This window comes from Penicillium atrosanguineum (genome assembly GCF_028827265.1).
Source record: "Penicillium atrosanguineum strain IBT 20685 chromosome Unknown utg000008l_segment0_segment0, whole genome shotgun sequence".
NCBI classification, from domain to species: Eukaryota; Fungi; Ascomycota; class Eurotiomycetes; order Eurotiales; family Aspergillaceae; genus Penicillium; species Penicillium atrosanguineum.
This window is the reverse complement of record NW_026623140.1, coordinates 3,407,437-3,423,166: the sequence shown is the minus strand read 5'-3', so window position 1 is coordinate 3,423,166 and position 15,730 is coordinate 3,407,437. Positions and strand designations below refer to the sequence as shown.

Below are 15,730 nucleotides of genomic sequence, written 5' to 3'. Positions count from 1 at the left end.
CGATATTTCAACGCATCCTTGTCCAGTCTACGAAGTTTCAATGCCTCTGGTAGGCGGTATGGTTCCAAACGCCCAGTATCGGTAGAAACGACTATGTATTCGTTTGCTCATGATGTGTAATAAGTCGAAATTAAATGTCTTCGGTCCAATAGAGTGCTTTTTACCAACTACCGAATCAGGATCCGGATATCACGAACCGGGCAACTCTATTTGTGGGTTCCCCGCATTTTGCCAACCCCGGGATCTCGATTTGCAAAGCCCGGCACCTCGGGATATTTTCTCAAAATATCGCGATACCACGAGGCCCCTTGCCGCCATGTCTGTGGAATTCTCACTTCCAGATACACAGGAGACTCAAGAAGAGCAGTTGGCGCTACCAAAATACCAATGTCCGATCTGCTCGCGGCGCTACAAACGGCGCGAACATCTCTCCCGCCACACTAGTTCGCACACGGCAGAGCGACCTCATCGATGCAGTTCTTGCAACGGGGCTTTCCAGAGAGCCGATGTTCTTAAACGTCATCATCGAACTTGCACTGGTGGAAACTCGCGATCTGGGGCTCGCCGGCGCGCCTGTGATCGATGTGCTCGTCAGAAGAAAGCATGCAGCTCGCAAGACCCTTGCCAAAGTTGTACCCGGAAGGGCATTGCTTGTCATTATCTTCTAAGCTCTGAAAATATCGAAACCCCGGGTCGAAATGGACCACTTGACCCGATACAACCTGCCAGGGGCACGAATCAAAATGAAGGTGCCACGTCGGCTGGTATGACCTTACCTTTTGGTATTACCTCAGAGGATTTGCAGGCTTTTGCAACCAATTCACTGGAAGATATATTGAGTCCGAGTGGGCTCGGGCAGACTGCACCGAGCTGGCTTGAACTCTTTGGTCCTCCATCCGATCGGATCCTTTGCGAGGACCTATCGACGACCCACGGTCACCATTCACTGTATTTTCTTGATAGATTCACAAGCAACACAGGCTTAGTGGCAAGTTTTGAATGCGGGACTCAAGACCAGAGAGAACAGGTTGCCTCTGCATTGGAGCTCGAGGCTCTGCACACGAATATCCCGGAACATTTGATATCATCTGGATTGCCGTTAGACATGGTACCTCCCTTAGTGGAAAATATTAGCGATTTCAGCACTGATAGTTGCCTTCCATTAAACTGGCTGGGCGACCCACTGTCACTGAAGACTCATGAAATTCTCTTGCTCATTGAGGAAGTTGTAACGATTAAACCGCGAAACAGCGCAGTGACGCTTGACTGGTCAGCAGCACTGAAGAATTCATGTCTGCAATTCTTCTCACCAAGAAATCTGCGCAGACTCCTGGGGTTGTATTGGGCTATTTGGCACCCGAACGTCAACTTTGTTCACCGACCTACCTTTGACCCAATATCCGCGAAGCCTGCTCTTTTAGCTGCCATGGCCCTGATGGGTAGGCCTCCCTTTCAAAGATTTACTTGATTTATTGCTAAAGCAAAATAGGGGCTTTCATGTCGCCAGACATGCCAGATAACGAGGATGCGCGAATGTGGCTGAATTGCGTAGAAGAGATTGTTTTCATTGACGATGACTTCAATAGTGATCTCTCAAATCGCTCGTCGGGTAGCCTTGCGGCCCATCGCAGGAAGATTCAAATTCTTCAGGCGGCGTTCGTAGTCTGTCTTTTACAAACTTGGGAAGGAACAGACTCTAGCAAAGGTCGCATTCGCCGGTATCGCTTTGCCACGCTAGTATCGGTGAGCAAGTTCTAGTAACGACTGATTGATCATTATGCTTACACTTACAGACTGCACGAGACATCGGGATTGCGACAGCGACACACTTAGACTACGCCGACCTAGCAAGACATGAATTTGAATGGAAAGAATACGCTGCTCGCGAAGAGCTCATTCGGTATGCATCATTGATGGACTCGGGGCTACTGGTATTAACTGTGAGCAGAGTATTCACCTGGATCTTTCTACTTGATACCGCTTTTGTCATATTCAACAATCTGCCACCTCGCCTAGTAATAAAAGAGATGAAGATGCACATGGCTTCTCCGGAGGCATGCTTCCAAGCACCAACAGCCGCTCAGTGCCATGATCAGATTCAGCTTCATCTTCCGGCTGGGAGCCTTTACTGGAGTTTTTCGCTTCGTGGTGCATTCGAGACTCTATCACAGAATAGCTTACCACCGACAATGTCTCAAGCGCTCGCGGACTTGGGACATCTGAATCTTTTTGCTTTGACGTCAGGTATGCATATTTGACTCGAACTTTTGAGAAGCAAAGGCTTATTAAACATCTTATCTAGCGATTCATTCACAAATCTTCCAGTATCGCAGCTCAGTGAGCACCTGGCAAAACCTAACTCCAATTCACAACACACTAAGGAACTGGCGAAGTGCTTGGCAACTCTTTTCTTCAACTGCTTTTTTCAGCGTCTCTCCACACATTACAGTCAATGACCAGCACCTCGATCCCGAGACCATGTGGAAAAGAGTTGGTTTCCCTCGATTCTGTCATGAATATTGGCTTCTGGCCAACCTCATGGCAGACCGCCTCGTTGCATTAGGCAGCTTGCAGGGTACCGATTTGGCAGCTCTTGGGGAGGGTCCGTTAGATCCTATCCTGAACAAATATGACCAGACTAGTATGCGACAGGTGAATGACCTTATTATGGGCTTCCAGACGTTTCAAATATGAAATTCGGCTTGGCGAATTCCATCCATGTCAATTACTTGTGCATTACTTCATTTACCGTAATAGAATGGAAAGGTGGAAGAAGTACGCCGTGTACTGTTTCAAAACGAATACAAACAATTGATACTCTCCCAAATTATTTTTCATATATCACTACAACACTTTCCTGCTTAAATACTGACCCTTAATCTTTTGTTGGCAATGCGCAGGTGGCATTGGCATGGCCCCCCACATCTCCGCAGTCCCCCACCTCCGCATCCGCGACCGACCATGTATCCCACTTCAGGAGCGACTTTGGAAGTAAAACTTGGGTTCAGGCCAGAAAGCGAAAGCTTTAATATCGGGGAGGTGGGGTATAGGGAAAACATGGTCCGGATTCGTTGCCTAGGTATAAAATGCTTGTCCCCTTCGTCCTAATAATGAAGTCATCCAATGATCCTTTGGATTTCGATTTTTAATGCAGTCAATATGCTAGCTTTAACTCCAATCATCGGCATCATCATCGCGGCTGCGATTCTATCTCGGCTCTTAATGATAGGACACCGGCCCAAGAATTACCCTCCTGGCCCGCCGACTCTACCTATTCTAGGAAACATTCACCAGGTTTGTTTTCAAGATCCTTGGTACCCTGCATTCCATATTGAGAACAGTCGTATTGCAGATGCCCTCGCGAGATGCTCATCTCCAATTCGAGAATTGGGCACGTGAATACGGTCCAGTCTATAGCCTCATGTTGGGTACAAAATGTCTAATCGTGCTGTCTAGTGACGAAGCCGTCAAAGAGTTACTAGACAAAAGAAGTGGCATTTACTCAGACCGACAGGAGATGTACATCGGCCAAACCTTGTGCAGTGGAGGTTTGAGATTATTGATGATGGTATGTTATCAATACTCAAGTTATTCATGCTCATTATTAATCCAATATAGGGATATGGACCGAAGTGGCGCGGGGTATGTATTTTCCTAGCATTCAACAAATATGCTTTGTTAACAAAACAAAACAGTTCCGTAAAATGGTGCACGGCTTGCTGAATGTGACCACCTCGAATAAATACGTCGCTTATCAAATGTTGGAGAATAAGCAAATGCTCTACCAGTTTCTTAAACAGCCAGACAAGTTCTTACGGCACATTCGTCGTTACTCAAACGCACTTACGACGACAATGGTATTTGGATGGCGCACGCCTACATACGAGGACCCCAAGATGATGCAGCTCTTCGACGGCTTCTCTGAATTTGCGGTCATCAACCAGACCGGGACAGCGGCTCTCATTGACTTCTTCCCTTGGCTCCGAACGCTACCCGGGTTCCTTCTCCCAGTCCAGCAAAAGGCGAAAGAGCTTCACATGCATGAAAAGGCTCTGTATTTGTCACATTGGATGCGTGCTAAACAAGAAACGCAAGATAATACCATCAAGCCATGTTTCTGTGCTGGGATGAACGAGGCGCAAAACAAAGACGGCTTCAGTGACGACCAGGCAGCCTACATATCCGGAACCTTGCTCGAAGCCGGGTCCGACACCACATCTAGCACACTATACGCATTTGTGCAAGCCATGCTTCTGTTCCCTGAAGTTCAACGTAAAGCCCACAAGGAGATCGACGAAATTATCGGACCCGACCGGCTGCCCGATATGGATGACCTACCCAAGCTGCAGTACATTCGCGGCTGCATGAAGGAAACACTTCGTTGGATGCCGACGACTATTCTTGGCGCAGTTCCTCATGCGGTGACCCAAGATGATGTGTACAAGGGTTATCTCATTCCGAAGGGCGCTGGAGTGATAAACAACGTGTGGGGTATTGGGATGGATCCCGATCGACACCCGAGTCCACGCACCTTTGATCCGGATCGGTATCGAGAGGACTATCAGAGTCTTGGCGATGCAGCAGCTAACCCGGACGCATCAAAGCGAGATGCATTTACTTTTGGTGCCGGGCGCCGGATCTGTCCTGGGATTCATGTCGCGGAGCGCAGTCTGTTTCTCGGCATGTCGCGTATCCTGTGGGCTTTCAGTATCGAGCCTGTTTTGAATGAAAAGGGCTTGCCCATCCTGCCTGATCCTGACCGCTTGACTCAAGGCTTTGTCTGTATGCCTGAGGAATTTCCCGCTAGCATAATTCCGAGGTCGCAGGCACGTGCAGATATGGTGGTTCGAGAGTGGAAGAAGGCCGAGGAACTGCTGGATCCAGAGACGAAGCAATGGCTGCAGCCGCCCGTGGAGACCATTTCGTCTTGAAAGTCGATAAACAACAATCTTTTGTGGCATGGTTGTAATTTCTCAAGGATTCCCTCATTATTAAGGATAAATAGATAACATAAAAGGGGTGTATAGGTGGTCGGAAGTGTGTCGAGTCGTCTGTCGATATTAAGGCAAGAATCGATGGCCTAGGCGTTGATCCCTCTACATATGAAGACATAAACCACGTTATACCTTTAAGATCATGGTGGCATTATATTCAAACACGACGAAATTCCTTAAAACCACAACATTCTTCCTTCCATTCCACTGGGCCTATTTCTTCAAGCTTGGCGCCGAACTCCTCTATCATGGTTCGGTAACCAACTATACTCAACAATTGATGTATAGCTGTTTCTATACTTTGCATCCTGTCAAAAATGCGGCCACGGCATGAAATGGACTTCCTGGCCATGCAGAGATTCTGTGTGGATGGCCCATGACTGCACGGGAAGACGTGACTGGTAAAGTTCACGATGAGGGATACTAAACCCCATAGCTGGTGGGCATATACCCTCCCAGTTGGGAGATCTGGGCCCGCTGAGCTGCTGTCACAGGTGCCGGAAAGTAGACCCAGAACAATTGTACGAATGATAAGGATAAAAGACGAACCCAATTTTCCTCGCCATGTACTGCCTCGTATGAGGCCAAGGGAACTATTCCTCGAGCCGCAAGATTCTCCCAGTAAAGCTGGGCTGAACGGGAGGCTCCAAAGTCCCTCGCAGCTGAGGTTTTTTTGCCATAATGTTACCAAGATGACCGTGTCAGGACGCTCCTGGGCCGTTGCCTACACAGAGCCCCTGTGGTCTGTACGCTGAACCAACGCTTAGAAATATTGCGCCCATTGGGTAGTATCATGCTACTCGCCATGGACTAAGAGTTCTGTCCAGACTGTGGTTCTAGGATCGTCGGGCTCATTTCCGGCTTTCAATGCGCGAGGAAGCTACATGACAGAGGATTTTAGGATGACTTGTGGGGGTACCTTTTGAGGAATATGCAGCCGGAATTTCAGTGCTGAATTTTTCTGTGCGCTCTGGGATGGCTAAAAAGTGACCCGGCATGAAATATGTCCTGCGGCGGAATGAAAAAAAAAAATTTGCTCTTGATCATTCGGGGCCCGCGGGGACGACTAACAATCTCAAAGTGACGTGTGATCCAGGCCAAAGCGGGAAAGCAAGTCCACTAGAGACCACCTCATCAAAAATCTTCAGCTAGACAGCTCTGCCGTGGGTGGAAACAGATCTAGCGAGGCAGCAGTGCGGTACTTGGGAACGGTGAGGGAGGTGGTCGTATTAGTTATCAAAGAGAACAATTGGAAAATAAAAATGCCTCAGGTATACAAAATCACTCATAGTTAAGTGACTAGTCAATGACTGTGGAGATCGGCTGAATCAGGTCGGGCCACCCGTTTCTCTATGGAGCTTAAATTTCCTTATCATGTGTATCTCTTTGCTTCCCTAGTTGTTTTGTTCCTGAGAAAACCACGGGCGGACGGAGGTACTGAATTTTCAGAAAACCCGAGGAGTTCTTCCGTTCTTACGTTCTTACGGGACGGCGGCATGACATCGTTCCATGTGAATCAGAACCTGTGAAACCGATTCCGGGCAACTGCGCGTATCGAGAAAATCGAAAAATCCAGTGCGACGCCACTTAAGCGAACCTAGTGCACAGCCACCTCCATCTGCAGCTTGATCTTGCCAAGTGTTGGCCCAGCTAGCTAGAGGTGATCTCATGTACGCAACACCGTGCACGACACACCAGCCCGATAGGGAGCCGAGCGGACATTTTTCACGATTAAATGACAGAAGGTGGATTAGCTAGGGCTACCGGAGAGTGTTCCCCGGCCCAAATCAGCAATCCCGTGGTGGAATATGTATGAGGGATTTGTACTAAGATCTAGCACCGATCTGGCAGGCCGGGGGACATACACCGGTGCCTGGGAGATTGTTTCCTGGGGGGATCCCGTGTAGTGTGTACCCAGACAGTGGAGGTCTGCAAATCTCCTGCCGAGGCCTCCCAAAAATCCCTCACGCTGTAACCACAACCAAGTTTTCCATGTCTCGCAAAAGGCCTTTCTAGAGCGTAAACTCATTTCCTGGTGTCCTCCGGCTACAACCATAATTTCACTGGGGCTCTGTCTAAGCTGCTCCGTGCATTTCGGACCCACGCTGTGCGTGACAGAAAAAAAAAAAAAAGAAAAAAAGTAGAAAAAAAAAAAGAAAAAACCGCATCTATAGCTACTACAGCCACACTAGACGCCGAAGTTTTGCGTCTGGTCCAAGCTCCCACGGTACAAACAAAAAATAAAACCAAAATTGAAAATAAAAGGAGTAAAAAAGACTAAAAGGACTAAACCAGCAATTCACAAGTACAGAACCTTCCGAAAAGCACGAGCCTGTCCCACTTTCAGGCGATCCTGTGGCTGTGGCAACAAATCACGACGAGGCTGCATACCCTCGACACATAGCTGAACGGGCCCATTCCTCTTTCAGCAACCGGCAACAACCTACTTAGGGTAGCTAGGGTACATTGAACGAGAATTTTTGTGTCATCGTATGTCATAGCTTCCCCCTCCCAAGATGTGCCCCTCAGTCCTACCTGAAGCTGATACTGCGGAGCTTCGTAAACGCGGGTCTGGTCGATCAATGGTATCGGGAAAGGTATAAAGTCTGGGAAGCCCTACACTGTCCTTGCCGCTCCCTTTCATCTTATCGAGGGATGCTTATCGACGGTCAAAAGTGGGCTTGTGAAGCTTGCATTCGGGGGCACCGTGTAAGCAGCTGCAAACATCATGGTAAGTGGCCTCTTATTACCCTTCCCCGTTTGTTTTCTATAACCCGAGGCTATGTCTAGCAGAAACGCACTGGCTAACCACCCAAACACACTGAAGATCGACCACTGATTCGCATCAAGCGTAAGGGGCGACCTTTCGCAACATGCTCGATCTGTCACTCAACGCCGTGCTCAGCGCCTACCGAGCACGCGCGCCAAAAACGCGAGGCAGAGCTCAAACATCCTTCAAAAGTAACGCAAACACGCCACAGAGACATTTCCAGCACCCGGAAGGCAGATCTTCGGCCAAACAAGAAGAGATGCAGACGGTATGGTGCTGATGTTTCGTGGTTCTTAGAAAGCAACGCACGGCAGACTCTATCCGCGCCATCATACTACCAACGGCTTCCAACCCATCGCGCCTCGTCCAAACGGGAAAGACTCTCGCGGCTCCTCGTCGGCTCGCGTGTCTCGCTCCGGGTCGTCGGCTTCGGCGTCGCACGCCCCCGTCCGCGCGGATTCTCGTCGTGACTCTGCGTGTACAGGACATTGGTCGGGCTCGGAGGGGTCTGGCACCGAGTCGATTGGTAGGACGCACTCTGCTATGAGTGTTCCCGTGCCTGGAAGTACCAGTCGTACTGGTTCTGGCGCGCTCTCGCGTTCTGCTGACAATATCGCGCTGGATCCCGTGCTATCCAGGGATATGTTCGATCCCGCCTATAATCTCCTGCCCTCCACTTTGTCTGAAGCAACGCTGGTGCAGAATGTGCCGCTGATTAGTCCTCATGAGAGCCTGAATCCGTTCGACTTCCCGTCGGACCCATCGTTGGCTCTTGATGACGGAACGTTGAGATACTTGGAGGATATGGAGGTTGATATTACGGAGGGAATCACCGAGGAAATTTTTCATGTGGAGGATTGGTCAAGGTACATGTGGTCGGCGGAAACCGGGTTTGAGCATTTAGACACAGGATATCCTCCTGTGTCTCTATAACATATGCTGGTCCCGGGTGGGAAGCTTATGCCCCTGATGATTATGATTGAACACGATTTATGCTGTAGAGTATGTGGAGATATATATATGTGCGTGGGGTACTTTGATGCTGATTCTACAACATGAAGTCGGGCTCTCCAGAGGACGAGCCGATGTTGCAAGGCTTTTAGCACATGCTTAGATAGGTAGCATATCTCGGTTGTGCTTCCTCTTCGAAGCAACGCAATGCAAGTCACAGAAACTGAACTTCAGATATTTTACTTGGTAATCCAGCACCCCATGAGCTCTCTGGTCCATAGCCAGGTGGGTAAAGGGCCCACGTAATAATAGCCAGGGTTTCGAGTATGTGATCAGCGATCACCAATCGATGTATTCATTTTCTTCCCATACCTGCGTGGTAGCTTACTACAGAACCATGATCCACACAGACTTATCTCTTCCTGGAACTCCCAAAATAGCTTTTGGTGCCATTATCAAACATTGCCAAATTGAAGAAAAAGCTATGATCCGCACCCCTTAAAATGAGCATGACTCGAACCTGAGACAACCAATTTCCACCAAACATGGGTACAAGATTACGAAATGAAGCCGCAAGTAGTCTCTTCAACTTTCAGCTTCTCGGAGGTGTAGGTACCCGCGATTCCTCTTACAAGTATGCGTGTGTGACTTCAAGGCATACCGGCAATTACAAAACTCTAAATACGCAAAAAAATGCAGAAAACAAGTATCAATGGCAACCCTAGCTGAAAGAAGTCAAGGGGGAATAATATTCCAGAGCCACTAGTCGCTTCCGGAACTTTCTTCATAAACAAGATTTCGGAGACTTGGACCGCAAGCCCTTGAGGTCCACCATGGCTGTTTCACCGTTGAGCCTTATTTTCGGGTACTGTCCGTCAAGCTACAGACTTAGGGTTACCATGATGCAATTATTCTCCGGGAAATAATTCCAATATTTCTATATTAGCTTTCCAAGGGGTTTTTTCAGATTCCTATCTGAATATTTTGTTGAGTGAACGCATGAAGCTTGAGTGCAGTGATGATATATTCTCATGCCCGGTTCCCTGCAATGTGAATCCTGAGGCTCCCACAAGTTCTCCAAGGCTACAATTTACCATGGCAACATTTGAATACAAATATGATGTGGACTTTCTTAAACTACATATTAAAGCTATCTATATGAATGCGAATAATACATAATGGGAGACCGATAAATAGTAAATGTGGCACTGAAAGTCGGTCTGTCTAGTGCTGGGGCTCAACTGTTTCAATCACCTTGGCTCTCAGCAACATTCAAAGTACACAATTTCCCGGGCTTTTAGAAGTGCTAGAGATGCTTGACCATTTTATGCGGTTAATCTGAGCTGAGATAACAAGATTCACATGTGCATGGATGGAAGGCGATTGCGGTCATCACTCCCGGCCTATTTCCTATACTCCCATTGATCACCAGCAACAGCTATCAAGTCAGGATCCGAGCGACCATACTCTAATAAGCCATTTTCCAACTGACTAACCATTGACTGCTCTTGGAATATGCTAGTTTCCATTTCCTTCGCGTTGCTTGGCCAGGTTTCGTGTGTTTGCATGCCAAGGAAGCCACTATTCACCTTAAATGGCCAAGGTTGCACCGATCGACTAGCAGATCGTTTTGTTTTCGGCAATTGAAATGGGACGGGTTATATAATAGCTTGGCGGTTCGCGCTATGTCGGAACTGGAATGTGGTGTTATTCTATTTCTTTTTTTCAATTGGCTAATCTTGGATTTCCGGCACGCGGAGGCCAAGAACGCCAGGGACGGTATGCAAGGCATAGATACGATCGGTTGCCAGATTGACCTATTAGAACCTGTCTGATCGATTCATTGGAACGTGTTAGATACACATAGGCAAGAAGTCTTCCTCCTCTGTCATGTTTGTTCGCGTCATTCTTGATCGAGTTGATCTGGAGCATTTGGCGACGAATTCCAAGAGTTGATATGGGTGGTATATTTACAGTCAGGTCTACATATCTTGTACCGCAGAAAACCGCTTTATGAATACCAGTACCAAACTATACCAGTTGGCAATTCTTCGCGGTTAGTGTTTCATGTTCCTGTCAGGAACTTTAATGCCAGTCCCGGCTACCAGGACAAACAAACCCAAGGGGGCCGCGAGTTGGGTTCCGGAATGTTGAACAGTACCGCCGAAGTCCACATCCATCATTCTCGGCAAACGCTATTCTGAGACATGGTGGGTGAGTTTATCGAAGCTCAACTTATGCTTCATCTAATCTTTGTAGTCAGTCGACGATGCGCCTCTCATTATTACTAGGCCTAGCTAGGCTAGTAACTGCCATAGAGCAGTCTGATGGCACATGCTCCAGTACGGTCTATATCACACAAACAGCGCTGGGAAGCTCACCTACTGCCCCCGGTAAGATTTCAAACTCCGAGGTACCCGCTTACTGATATTGAATATACTGACATCTCTGCAGCAGTCACTGTCGCAACCGATGACAGTGGACAGTACACAGCAATCGGCGATGCGATAGCTTATGCGCAGGAGAACAATATTCCGACAATCACAGTGCTACCTGGAACTTATCCCGCCGTCACTGTATCAGCAACACCATCCGTCGCAGTTCACGGTAAATCCAGCAATCCAAATGACTTCACGCAAAATCAAGTCGTTGTATCAAATGATGGAACAGCTCTCGCAATATTAGCCGACATCGCCGGAATCACCGTCAAAAATGTCAACTTTATTGATACCTCATCCTCTGGCGAGGCAGCCTCCCTCAAAGGACATAACAATGGATTCTATCAGTGTCAATTCATATCCGGTGCAACTGCAATTACGATAAACCCTGGTATTGGCATCATTGCGAATAGCTATATCGAAGCATCCGACACGTTAATAGCTGGCCAAGGAAATCTTTACGTTTTTGACACAGCCATTGTTCCCACCCAAGACTCGGCTTATGTCGTCAAAAATGAAGGAATAATACCCAACGGCATGGCAGATGGCGATCCTGGTAGCGACTTGTTCAAATCAACCATTGTTATCGATCGATCGTCAGTATCGCAAAAGGCCAGAGGAAGCACCAAAAATTGTTATTTAGCCAGTGCTTCTGGAAAAGGCTCCGTCGTGGTATACCGGAATTGCATGCTGGAGGGTCTGATAGCACCTGCCGGCGTCCATGTCGACAGCACAACCCAAGATAAGAGCAACTTTAATGGAGAATATGACAATAGTGGCCCCGGGTCCTACTCGAACAACAGGGCAGCCAGGTCAAAGTACGTGAGGTTGCTACGGCCCTCGGACTTATCGCCGTACTCCCTCAGCGCAGTTTTGGCAGGAGGAGCGCCGGCTTTTGCCACATCTGATACGACCTGGATCGATCCCAACGCGCTCGCTGCCATTGAAAGCGCCGATGTTATCGGCCCTAACCCCGCTTCAGGTGGATCTGGAGACGGCTCTGGATCTTCAGGAGATAGCTCACCGGGGTCCTCTGGTGGAGGTTCTGGCAGTGGCTCTGGAGCTGGGAATGGAGATGGCTCAGGCTCGTCCGGTGACGGCTCAGGTGCTACTTCCGGGTCTGGGTCTGGGTCTGGCACGGGCTCGAGTGGATCAGCTTCTGGCAGCTCCGGCGATGGGTCAGGTACAGGCACAGGATCAGGAAACGGTACTGGATCCAGTGCATCCAGTGATGGTTCTGCTGGCTCTGGGTCTGGCACAGGCTCCAGCATAGGCTCTGGGAATAGTGGAGCTAATGATGGATCTGGATCGGCGGGTTCAGGTTCCACAGAGTCGGGTGGTAGCTCTGGATCAGGCTCCGGTGTTTCCAGTAGCTCCGGAGATGGTTCAGGATCAGGCAATGATTCTGGCTCTGGCTCTGGCTCTGGTTCAGGTTCAGGTACAGGTTCAGGTACAGGTTCAGGTACAGGGTCGGACTCGGGCTCAGGATCAGCACTAGGCGAGAGCTCTAGCAACAGTTCTGGGTCAGGTTCTAGTGGGTCTGGTGAGGGTTCTAGCTCGGGAGATTCAGGCGCAGGAGACTCTGATTCAAGTAATGGATCTGGATCTAGTGCTGGCTCAGATTCCGGCTCAGGAGGCTCAGCACCCGGTGATGATTCTGGCACCGGTAGCTCTGGCACTGGCGGCACTGGCACTAGTGGTTCTGGCACTAGTAGTTCTGACGCCGGTGGCTCTAGCACTGGTAGCTCTAGCACTGGTAGTTCTGGCACTAGTAGCTCTAGCACTGGTAGCTCTAGCACTGGTAGCTCTAACACTGGTAGTTCTGGCACTAGCGGCACTGGCACTAGTGGTTCTGGCACCGGTAGCTCTGGCACTGGTAGCTCTGGCACTGGTAGTTCTAACACTGGTAGTTCTGGCACTAGTGGTTCTGGCACCGGTAGCTCTGGCGCTAGTAGTTCTGGCACCGGTAGCTCTAGCACTGGTAGCTCTGGCACTGGTAGTTCTGGCACTAGTAGCTCTGGCACCGGTAGCTCTGGCACTGGTAGCTCTGGCACTGGCGGCACTGGTACTAGTGATTCTGGCACTGGTGATAGTAGTGATTCATCAGGAGGTGATTCAGGTGGTTCAAGCAGTACAGCCTCTGGCTCTGGATCTACTGGCAGCGAATCAGGATCTTCTGGTTCTGGTTCATCCGGCGATGGCTCAGGGTCTTCAGGTGATAGTTCAGGTACGTCAGGAAGCGACTCCTCCGGTGAGGGCTCAGGATCTTCGAGTTCAGGAACCGGTTCTTCGGGTGATGGCTCAGGTTCATCAGGGGGAGGTTCTGATTCATCTGGCTCTGGGATGTCTGGAGATGGCGGGGGCTCCTCCGATTCAGGGTCTTCTGGCTCCGGTTCAGGCACAAGCACAGGGTCTGGCTCGGGTGATAACTCCACAACATCTAGCTCCGAGTCCTCTGGCAATGGCTCAGGATCTGGGGATGGATCTAGCTCTAGTGGATCTGGTGATGGCTCCTCTGGTAATGGATCTGATTCATCTAGCAATGGTTCAGGGACTTCCGGAGGTGGTTCGGGCTCTGGCTCGGGAAATTCGAGTTCAGGATCCAATTCTGGCTCTGTATCTGGTGACGGCTCCGGTTCCTCCAGTGAAAGCTCAGGGTCTTCTGGAAACGGTTCTAGCTCAAGTTCGGGAGATAATTCTGGCTCTGGCTCCGATAACTCAGGGTCTGGCAGCTCCGGAGCGTCTTCCACCGGCTCGTCTCCATCTACACCTCCATCTACGGTCATCGTGGTCACCGATGATGCAACTTCTTACACCACAACTACTATTTCTGGTCCGACCTCTGGGTCAAAGACAACCACTACCGTTGGTGTGACACCAAATGCATTAACCGAGACAATAACAACAATATCAGAGATCTCGACTACTGTTACGACAACCAAGCCTGCAGTGACTTCGACGATAAGATCAATCATCGCGGTTGAGATTGGGCTTGTGACTGACATCATCTCACTCATTCATCTTGGTACTCAAGTGCCTCTCACAACTACAAAGATCGAGACTGGCAGGCTCGCATCTACTGTCATCAAAACGTTTACTGCCGAGGACTCGACGAATATGGCAAACAGTACACTACTAGTGACTCAAACTATCACCGCCTCTGCGTCCCTCGTCACCTCGACTCGGACCGTGACAACCACCAATGTCAAAGACTTGAGTCCAGGGACATCCAAGAGTACCTCAACAATTACAACCACCCTTGAACAAACTACGACAAAAACGGCCGAGCCAACCATCATCATATCAAGCTCAACTTTCACCGAGATGGCCACCAAGAACACTACGACAACTCTCACATGCATCCCAGTATCAAAGGCCAAGCGTGGCCTTCTCGCGCCCTTCTATTATGCTATTGTCTCCACTGCGACCAGTACTTCAACGGTGACTGACTATATCACGACCTCAACGAGAACCATCTCAGCTGCCAACGACTACACAGCAAACTTGGTCACAAAGACAAACACGGGCATGCCCACTGTTGTATTTTCCACTGTCACCTCATTCTCGACAAAAACTTTCACATCCACAATCACGACTGGCACGACTCAAGTCACAATCACGAGTACTTCATCCATCATTCATAAAGAAGCCACTCAGGAGCAATCCACTCAAACTGTCACGGTGTTCCCGACAAGGACATCAACTGTTACGGTAGCTGGAACAACAGTGACTTCAACGAGTCTCACGACGTCTACGATCATATCAACCGAACAACCGGTCCCCTCAACAACTGTGGTGACGATAACATACACTGTAGAATTGACATCAGCCCTGCCAGTCATAACTTCTCGGGCGATCAAAACAGTAACGCATACCAAACCCCCTGTCACGATCACGTCTCAAGATACCTCCACTACTACAAAGGTTATCAAGACTGCCTCCACTACCACCAGCACATATACCCAATTTGCAAAAGGTGCTAAGACCTGCTCTGCTTGATTATTTTATGGAACGGATACCTTTGATGTTTTTTTCCTCTTTTCATGTGTTTCCATTATTGTCTATCAACGCTTATTTGGAGCTTTTATGCCTATATTTAATAATCTTTGTACGACACCGAACACAAGACTTTCTCATCCTGGAAAAAACAAGAAGGCTGAATCATTTACTTCATCCCTTTGACATCTTTTATTCATTGACCAATCTTGGAAGTATTCTTTGTCTGCAAAGAACCTTAAGCAGGCCACTCGATGCCCGACTCCAGTGTATATCAGCTCGAGGCTGCATTTAAGAACCTAGAACGGCTATACTCAAAAATCACACCCCATCCCCACACATCCCATCCCGACAAAAACGGCATAGCATGCTGCTTCCACACTAAATACGATATAATTTACAGGGAGATCAGCAAGCAGATTCAAAATATTAACCCCCTCAAGCTTGACCCCGTCGGCCTCGAGCATACGGGGAGAATATTTGAGCTATATTAGTGTACTAACTGCGAGGCTTTCGCTGGATGGGTCGGCGCGGGATGGTCTTGCGGCTAGCCAGGTAATTGATTCTAGATGTCGAGTCTA

General features: G+C 48.9%; 4 protein-coding genes across 4 annotated transcripts; all 4 read left to right on the top strand.

Moving 5' to 3' along the window:
* Window positions 1-316: 316 nt before the first annotated feature.
* Window positions 317-2,694, top strand: N7443_010815 (putative C2H2 transcription factor; the record flags this gene model as incomplete). The annotated part of the gene is made up of 5 exons (XM_056890871.1): window positions 317-1,439; window positions 1,490-1,743; window positions 1,794-1,900; window positions 1,949-2,244; window positions 2,303-2,694. The coding sequence occupies 5 exons, from the start codon at window positions 317-319 to the stop codon at window positions 2,692-2,694; spliced, it is 2,172 nt and encodes a 723-aa protein (XP_056737362.1).
* Window positions 2,695-3,159: 465 nt separating this feature from the next.
* On the top strand, window positions 3,160-4,931 carry N7443_010814 (cytochrome P450; the record flags this gene model as incomplete). The annotated part of the gene is given in 4 exon segments (XM_056890870.1): window positions 3,160-3,294; window positions 3,308-3,568; window positions 3,619-3,642; window positions 3,696-4,931. The coding sequence occupies 4 exon segments, from the start codon at window positions 3,160-3,162 to the stop codon at window positions 4,929-4,931; spliced, it is 1,656 nt and encodes a 551-aa protein (XP_056737361.1).
* Window positions 4,932-7,722: 2,791 nt separating this feature from the next.
* N7443_010813 (uncharacterized protein) lies at window positions 7,723-8,697 on the top strand (the record flags this gene model as incomplete). Its single annotated transcript, XM_056890869.1, has 2 exons — window positions 7,723-7,725; window positions 8,062-8,697. 2 exons carry the CDS (start codon window positions 7,723-7,725, stop codon window positions 8,695-8,697), a joined length of 639 nt encoding a protein of 212 aa, XP_056737360.1.
* A 2,225-nt stretch (window positions 8,698-10,922) lies between these two features.
* N7443_010812 (uncharacterized protein) lies at window positions 10,923-15,152 on the top strand (the record flags this gene model as incomplete). Its single annotated transcript, XM_056890868.1, has 2 exons — window positions 10,923-10,929; window positions 11,170-15,152. The coding sequence occupies 2 exons, from the start codon at window positions 10,923-10,925 to the stop codon at window positions 15,150-15,152; spliced, it is 3,990 nt and encodes a 1,329-aa protein (XP_056737359.1).
* Window positions 15,153-15,730: the final 578 nt, after the last annotated feature.